General features: G+C 43.9%; 1 protein-coding gene across 1 annotated transcript; it reads right to left on the bottom strand.

Moving 5' to 3' along the window:
- Positions 1-1,358: 1,358 nt before the first annotated feature.
- Positions 1,359-2,256, bottom strand: LOC125524396 (small ribosomal subunit protein eS10z-like). Its single transcript, XM_048689451.2, has 3 exons — positions 2,196-2,256; positions 2,059-2,107; positions 1,359-1,645 (listed from the first exon to the last, which is right to left on the bottom strand). The coding sequence occupies exons 1-3, from the start codon at positions 2,196-2,198 to the stop codon at positions 1,359-1,361; spliced, it is 339 nt and encodes a 112-aa protein (XP_048545408.2). The 5' UTR covers positions 2,199-2,256.
- Positions 2,257-9,037: the final 6,781 nt, after the last annotated feature.

Here is a 9,037-nt window from a genome sequence, read left to right on the forward strand (position 1 = left end):
GAAATTATTCACTGTTAATGCATTTGAGCTATAAGACAATCAACTAATGTTCTGTCCCATTGAGATGATTTTAGCCCTTCACATGATGGTTCATTGTTATCCATGTTAGCACATCAGGCTTGGAGCTTACGTATATAACAAGAAAAGTAGATTAAGCAATGCATCCAGATAACACAAGGAGGCAAGCACTAGTAAATCTTGACTCTCGTGCCACTACATGTACATAACAAGTATTTGACACATTCCTGGAAGCATGCAAATACAGGCAATATTATTTGTCTGATGAAATACATGACATATTCTCCTCGCGTATTCTCCAATTAAACACTTGACAGTGGCCAGAGCGAAACAAACAAAGGGAGAGACAAGTCTTCACCTTGCAACAAGGGGACTCATACCCAGCCAAATCGGAACAAATTGAACCCGTGGCAACAACTTCTATATAAAACATTTGCTCAAAATGATGCTCAAGAGGAAGACACACTTTCTCAACATTGCATTCCAATCATATAGACCAAATTGCAAAAATAAGAACAGTGGATAAAATCGTAGTCTAGATCACGCCGCAAAGAAACATCAAAATCATAGAACATATAGGTTCCATCATGACTTTAAGAAACATTGCGCTAGAGAAGTAGGCTTGCAATGCAAACTTTCTGCAAATGGTTGCAAAACAAACCACCAACAATCAGAAGAATGAGCATGTTAGTTAGACTGTATGTGCCTACACACACAGAATTCAAAACTATAACTAAGGCGAGAGGGGAAAGATATGGGGGCAGTAAGTGTCGACGAAGGACTCGACCATCTCCCTCTGCTCCTGCTTAGTCTTCCTCACCATGGCTTATTCTCCCGGGCCTGCACGCAACACTGCCCCATTCCTTCAGACAACCAGACAAGATGTGCACAATTGCCGTATTGCTGTTCAACATAAGAAAGATGCCTGCTAGGAAGACGAAATCAAATGAATAAGAACCCCACATAAACAAAGAGGCTGAACAATGATTCTACAAAGTATTACCTCCAGTCATAAATAAGTGAACTAAAACCACATCACTTATTTATTAACAGAGGGAGTGATATTCAGCTTCTGCAGTCAAAGGAGACCCGTAAACTCATTGCACACAGTTGCAAAAGCACATTATGCAATAGCAATACAGCGTCAGTGTGGGTGGGTGTGTGTGTGCCGCGGTTACCTACAGATCCTACTAAGCGAAGCCGGCGGTCAGGTTGTTGGTTTGGTACTTGTCGAACTAAAAATCTAGAGCATAGCTAGATGATCAATGAGGTTATATTCTCAACAGCAACAGCAACCCCTATGCCCAAAACAGACAGACAGAATGATGGACATATTTAGCTCACCTGGGGCGGTCATCCGATGGGCCAGAGCCGAAGGGGCGGGACGGGGGCTTGGCGGACTTCTTGAGGGTGTTGGGCACGATCTCAGACGACAGGTTGAGGAAGGTGCGGAGGAACTCAATGTCGTCGTTGGCCAGGTACCAGTAGTAGTGCTGCCACGAGAAGGTCTCCCTGACATACTCCTTGGACTTGAAGCTCTGCATGAGCTTGATGACCTCGAGGTTCAAGGCATCGACCTGGGGGTGCTTGGCCAGGTTGTAGTCCTTCTTGGCGTACAAGACTCCCTCTGCACACGCATCACAATAGATTCATCAGTAAAATCATTCAGTCCGTCCAAAGGAGTGGCATTCTTGCACACATAAAAAGTTGAAATTAGCACCAAGGAATTCAGTTAAGATGCTCAGACTACTGTAATATTCAGTAGAATTCTTCCATATTGCAGCTTGACATGAATAAGATTCTATAGTTAGGAAGTTAGTGGTGTCCAAATTGTCTATGCTCGAACCTTGCAGCAACCGCGCATAAGAGCGAACTCGCTGCGGTCAATGGGTGCCAAGAACACTGACGGGGCAACATGGTTAAAACCCTACGCAACACATGGATCGAACCCTACAGAAGAAGACTAACGAGATGGCATCTGAATCCTGGCCACGGCCCGCGCGGTGCGTAAAATGGGCGGGGGAGGGGGGAGGAGCTCACCCTGGAAGAGGTACTTGAAGATCTCGCGGTGGTTCTTCTTGGAGATGATCTGTGGAGGAAGACAAGGGTGGTCAGATTAGGCGGTTCTACGACCGGGGCAACCAACGGGGAGAGCGGACTCGGCTGGGGATGCTTACCATGGTGACGGGCGCCGGGGGAGGAGGCAGGGGCGGAGACGGCGGCGCCGCGGCATGCAGGGGAACGCCCTGGCCTCCTCCGGCCCCCTCGCGACGCCATCGCTCGCCCGCCACTTGGCCAAGCCCCGCGGGTCGAGGCCCGCGTGCCCGCCCACGTTGTCGGGGAGCAGCGCGAGGGGCGCGGCCCCGTAGGCGGAGAGGGAGCAGGGGCGCGAGCGGGCGGAGGGATCCGGAGGCGGGTGGCGCACAGCCGTGACGTCGTGGCTGCGGCGGGGGAGGGAACTCCGGCAACGGAGGATGGGGCGGCGGTGGAGGACGGGACGCTTGGGTTAGATCTGGATCGGGGAGAAGTGCGGAGCGGATTTTGAGATCGCCGATGGGTGGGTGAGAGCGCCGGCGGAGCCCGGGAGCGAGGTTTGCCGGTGGGTGGGTAGGGGCGAGGGGGGACAGCACCGGTGGTGGGAGAGAAGGGGGCGGCGGCGATGGATCTGGGGAGAAGAGGGCGGTGGCGATGGAGTGGGAGGCGATAGGGTTTGGGTGGTTGGGCTGCCCGGGGGTGGGAGGGGATAGGGTTCTTTTTCTTTCTCTCTCTTTTTTTTAGATAAATGGGATGGGTGGATGGATGGATGGATGCCATGTCATCAATCCATGGCACAAACATTTCAACCAATGAGAACAAAGCATACGTAATTGTGTTTTTCTATGTGTTTCTATTATATTTTTTGCACAAGGGTGCATTTTGGAATGGCATAATTTGTTCAAATTATATCATACTTTGCACAAAGGTGCATCTTGGAATGGCAAACAATGTTGCCTAAAAAAATTACATTTTTTGGACGAAAATTTCATTTTCCATTTTTTGTGTGCCCAAAATGAGTTTTTTTGTGAAGGACCTACCATATATTTGTTGCAAAAGCGGATCGAATTATTTTTCTAAAATACTAGGACATATTTAATGCACAATTGACCAAATGGTCTCGTGAAAAAGACAAATTTCCGCTGATTCAGCTGGAATCGGGTCAAATTTGAACTGTAGCTACCTTGTAGTTTGCTCTTTATTTTTTTCAAAAATCATTTCTAGGTACATAAGTATCTATTTAATCATAGAAACACTAAAAAAGTTCCAAGATTCAACCACTAGCTAGGAACGGTCATTCCCGCCGTTTTGACCGCATTTTGAAACGGGCATAAAAAATTCAAAAAAAATCAAAAAATTGGGAAACCTTCGCATTGTGTCATTATATGTGGCCAAGTTCCTAGGAAAAATAACAAACTTGTAATACGGCAATTATTTTAAAAAAGTGTTCTCAGAAACGAGCTATCACGTGTGGAGATCCATGGCTTTCAAGCCAAATGATCAATCTTATGGCCACATCCATGGCATAGTTTGTTCAAATGATCTCATATTGTGCACAAGGGTGCATATTGGAATGGCAAACAATGTTGCCTAAGGAAGTTGTCACTTTCTTTGGACGAAAAAATCATTTTCCATTTTTTGAGTGCCCAAAAGGAGGTTTTTTTGTGAAGGACCTACCATATATTTGTTGCAAAATTGGACCAAATCATTTTTCTAGAATACTAGGACATATTTAATGCACAATTGACCAAATGGTTGGGTGTCAAAAGTTTTGATCCACCTCTCATGAAAAAGACAAATTTCCGCCGATTCAGATGGAAGCGGGTCAAATTTGAACTGTAGCTACCTTGTAGTTTGCTCTTTATTTTTTTCAAAAATCATTTCTAGGTACATAAGTATCTATTTAATCATAGAAACACCAAAAAAGTTCCAAGATTCAACCACTAGCTAGGAACGGTCATTCCCGCCGTTTTGACCGCATTTTGAAACGGGCATAAAAAATTCAAAAAAAAATCAAAAAATTGGGAAACCTTCGCATTGTGTCATTGTATGTGGCCAAGTTCCTAGGAAAAATAACAAACTTGTAATACGGCAAGTATTTTAAAAAAGTGTTCTCAAAAACGAGCTATCACGTGTGGAGATCAATGGCTTTCAAGCCAAATGATCAATCTTATGGCCACATCCATGGCATAGTTTGTTCAAATGATCTCATATTGTGCACAAGGGTGCATATTGTAATGGCAAACAATGTTGCCTAAGGAAGTTTTCATTTTCTTTGGACGAAAAAACCATTTTCCATTTTTGAGTGCCCAAAAGGAGGTTTTTTTTGTGAAGGACCTACCAAATAATTGTTGCAAAATATTACCAAATCAATTTTCTCAAAAACTAGGACATATTTAATGTACAATTGCCAAGATGATTGGGTGTAAAATGTTTTTATCCACCTCTCGTGAAAAAGACAAATTTCCGCCGATTCAGATGGAAGCGGGTCAAATTTGAACTGCAGCTGCCTCATAGTTTGCTATTTATTTTTTCCAAAAATCATTTCTAGTTACATAAGGACCTATTTAATCATAAATACATGGTTTGGTGGCGATACGTCGAGGTTTGGGTGGTGGCCGAGGGCCCCAACTCTAGAGCGCGTAAACTCGCATGCCCGCCGCGTGGTCACCGCGTGACCGTGGTGTTGCCATGTGTTCTGGGCGGCCTAGGCATGTCTAGTGGATTGGGCACTCCCCAGGTTGGTGCTAGGAAGAAAATTACAACATAAGATTCTCACGAGGAGACCGATCGATGCTCAAACATGAATTAGCAGCCAAGTGTTTGATTAGCGATACGGGAAATGCACATGGCCAATGGGCGTGAGTTTTGGCTGAGGGTGATCATCTACTAAGGAGAATGTCTTCACAAATTTTTAGCTCAAAATGAGGATCCTAGGTGGTACTTGCTTTGCAAAGTACCACGCTGGACAAAAATATGAATGTTGAAGCTGGGCTCAAAATAATGAATGGAGTGAGCTGAAATTTTGTGGAGGATGGTTATTTGGGCATAGGAAAGCATTCTAGAAAATTGATACCATTTGGACATGCCAAAGTAGTACTTCCTTCACAATGCTCTTCTATGGACAAAAACTTGGGAAAACTAGTGAGAGAGATTGGATGAATTAAATGAGCTCAAAATTGGTGTAGGTAAGTTACTTAGGTATGGTCATGCGCTGGTAAATTTTCAGATCATTTGGGTAAGCCTAGCTAGTACTTACTTCACAAAGCTTCTCTCGAGGTAGAAACTTTGGAAATTTCCCAAGAAAGATTTACTAGGAAAATTGAGCTGAATATTATCATGTGGCAATGATTTGGGTATGGAAGAGTGCCCGAAAAGTTTTAGGGTAATAGGAGGGGTCTATATAACACTTGCTTTGCAATGTGCCAATTTGGCCATAAAATATAAATTGAACCTGGGATCACATAGATGATTTGACTGAGCTGCAATTTGGAGGAGGGTGATAATTTGGGCATATGAAGGAACTGTATAAACTTCATGTCATTTAGAGATATAAAAAAGGTACTTCCTTCACAATGCTTCTAGGTGGACAAAAACTTTGGAAATTTGTCGAGGAAGATTTGCTAGGCAAATGGAGCTGAATTTTGTCATGCGGTAATGATTTGGATAGGAAAGAGTGCCCAAAAATTCCGAGGGCAATCAAGAATATATAAATAGCACTTCCTTCATAAAGTGTTGTTGTGAACAGAATAGGAAAATGAATATTGTTGAATTAGTTTTGAACTAGGCAAGGAAGGATTTTTACATATTTGATGAAGATATGCCCCAAAGAATTTATGAGATTTTTTGGGAATTTTGGGAATGATAGAAATATAGGTTGCTTCACAACCTAGGGCAAAAACTGCCACATGGACATGACACATAGGCAAAACTGATGAGATGGCGCCTAGTCATCACAACCCACCACAATCTACAAGGCTATGACCATCTAGAAATAAGGTAGCGGACTAGCACTGTTTGCTTTGTGACCATTTCGTGTAAGGAAATTACGACCTTTCTGACCAAAATGGTCGCAATGGTTTAGGGTTTGGAGCCCCCTGAACAGCTTTTGACCAATTGGTCTAAAATGGTCATAAATTTATGACCAATTCTTTGAGGGTCACTGACAGAAGGTCATAAGTTGACATATTTCTTGTAGTGCACCAACCAAAACAGCGGTGTCCGCTTTGATGCAACAACCGAGAGGGGAAAGGACACATATTATGGTTACATAGTGGACATATGGGAACTTGACTACGGACAATGATTTTAAGGTCCCTTTGTTTAAGTGCAAATGGGTCAATCTTTCAGGAGGCGGGGTACAGGTAGACCCACAGTACGGAATGACAACAGTTGATCTAAAAAATCTTGGGTACACTAACGAACCGTTCGTCCTAGCCAATGATGTGGCACAGGTTATCAATGTGAAGGACATGTCTACCAAACCGAGAAAAAGAAAAGATAAGGAAGCGAATACATCATAAGATGAGCCAAAGCGCCACATAGTTCTTTCAGGAAAATGGGACATCATGGGAGTGGAGGGCAAGACAGACATGTCTGAAGATTATGAAAAGTTTCATGAAATTCCTTCCTTCAAAGTCAAGGTTGACCCAAGCATCCGGATAAACGATGAAGATTATCCATGGTTACGGCGCAATAAGCAAATGACACAAGCGAAGAAAAAGTGAAGACTTTCTCCCGCAACTATTATGATGATACCATGCCAACTTTTAATAGACGAGTATGATACCATTGCCCGTTTTGTACATGCACATGCTATGTGGGTGAAATTATGATACCATGCCAACTTTCAACTTTTTCAGAGTTCATTTGAAATGCTTTAATGTCTTATGGTTCGGCCCTCGTAATACCATTAATCCCGGTTCGCTCCTTGTCAACTATGTTCTCACCAAGAACACTCAAGAGGGCAGCCACGTGGGCCATTGGTCCCGGTTCGTCTGGACCTTTTGGTCCTGGTTCCACGCACGAACCGGGACCAATGCGCCTCGCCCCTGGCCAATGACCATTAGTCCCGGTTTGTGCCACAAACCGGGACTAAAGGGTTGGTCCTCGTTGCGGTCAGAGTTTAGTCCCACCTCGCCAACCGAAGGGCACTCACACCGGTTTATAAGCCCATCCCTCTCTGCCTTGTTGAGCTCCTCTCAAAGTGAAAATAGATGCCCTTATACAGGGAATTTGACCTAAATTCATAGTGAATTTCTCTGAAATTCATAGAAATTTATTATCATTTTAGGTTGAATTCTCTCTATAGGCGCATCTATGCTCATTTTTTTAGTAAAGTTAATCACAAACTTGTGATTCACACAAATTTCAAAGAATTCAAATTTTAACTATTCAAATTTGAAAACTAATGGCACTAACAGAAAGTTTATAATTTTTCTAAAACTAATGGCACTAACAGAAAGTTTATAATTTTGCTGACCTAAAAGCAAAAAGAATTAAACATTAAAGCAAAAAACAAAAGAAAATAAATAATGCAAAAAACAAAACAAAAAAACTGGAAAAAAACTTTGAATTTTAAACACAGTAATATTAAACACAGTAATTTTAACTATTCAAATTTGAAACTAATGGCACTAACAGAACGTTTATAATTTTTGTGACCTAAAAGAAAAATAATTAAAAATAAACTTTAATAAAATAAATAAAAATAGCAACAATAAGTATTTTGTTATAAGTAGAAATAAAATAAATAAAGCAAAAAAAACAAAAAAACAAAAAAGTGCCACCTACTAGGCCCCCACGGCCTGAATACGACTAGAAACCCTACCATGGGCCAGAATTCAGGCCCGCAGGAGGCCCAGTAGGCCCACAGGCACACAACGTACGGTTAGGCCCGAAAGCCTATAATTGAGAGGAGCTCGAGAGGGTGGGCGCATCAGCGCTTATAAACCACTCTCGAGCTCTCTCAACTAGCAAGGTGGTACTAAACTTTTGAGGTGGGGCAGCACAAGGCATTTGGTCTCGGTTGATGACACCAACCGGGACTAAAGGGGCGCATTGGTATCGGTTCGTGGCACCAACCGGGACCAATGCCCCCCTTTAGTCCCGGTTGGTGCCACCAACCGGGACCAAAGGCCTTTGCATCCCCCCCTTTGGGCTGCTGAAAAGAGACCTTTGGTCCCGGTTGGTGGCACCAACCGGGACTAAAGGGTGGCATTGGTCCCGGTTGGTGCCATGAACCGGGACCAATGCTCTCAGTATATAAGAAAGCACTTAGCGTTTTTCAGATTCATCTCTGCATCAGTTCCCCCGCCCCGCCGCCGCCGCCAGGCTGCCCGAGCTCGCCGCGGCGACGATGTCGACGCCGTCGACGCCCTCTGCTGCCTCGTCGACGTGCAGCCGCCCCTGCCCCGAGTACGCCGTCGGCGGCCCACCCCAACCACGCCGCGCGCCCCTGCCCCGACCACGTCATCGTTGCCCTAGCTGCCCCGACCACGCCGCCGTCGCCTCTGCCTCGCCCTGCCCCGACCACGGTGCCGTCGCCTCTGCCCCTGCCCTGACCACGCCGCCGTCGCGTCTACCACGACGCGCGCCGTGCCTCTGCCCCTACCCCGACCACGCCGCACCTCTCATCCTTTGGTCAGGGCCGGCACCGCCCCTTCCCCCCTGTATTTTTTGCACATATATATGATGTTTTGTCCTGATTATATGTATATGTATATGTGTGTATATCTGTTTATATGTCCTTTTTTTAGATTTTTTGTTTTTTGCATTTTTATAAAAATGTATATATGTTCTCTGTGTATATATATGTTCATGTATATATGCAAAAGATAGATTTTTAGAAAAGTTAGGATTTTTTTTCTGTTCATAGATTTTTTTGGTGATATTAATTATTGTAGAATATGCAAATGTTTGTATATTCATATGAACAATGCATTAGGCAAAACCTTTACTTTTTTTCTAAATTTTCTATTTGAAC

The sequence above is a fragment of the Triticum urartu genome, chromosome 7A (genome assembly GCF_056163025.1).
Source record: "Triticum urartu cultivar PI428250 chromosome 7A, HENAU_Tu73, whole genome shotgun sequence".
NCBI lineage: Eukaryota > Viridiplantae > Streptophyta > Magnoliopsida > Poales > Poaceae > Triticum > Triticum urartu.

Excerpts from the sequence above, each read along its gene's own strand:
- LOC125524396 (XM_048689451.2), bottom strand. Across the intron at positions 1,646-2,058 it reads CTTCAAGTACCTCTTCCAGG|AGGGAGTCTTGTACGCCAAG; the intron begins GTGAGCTCCTCC and ends ATGCGTGTGCAG.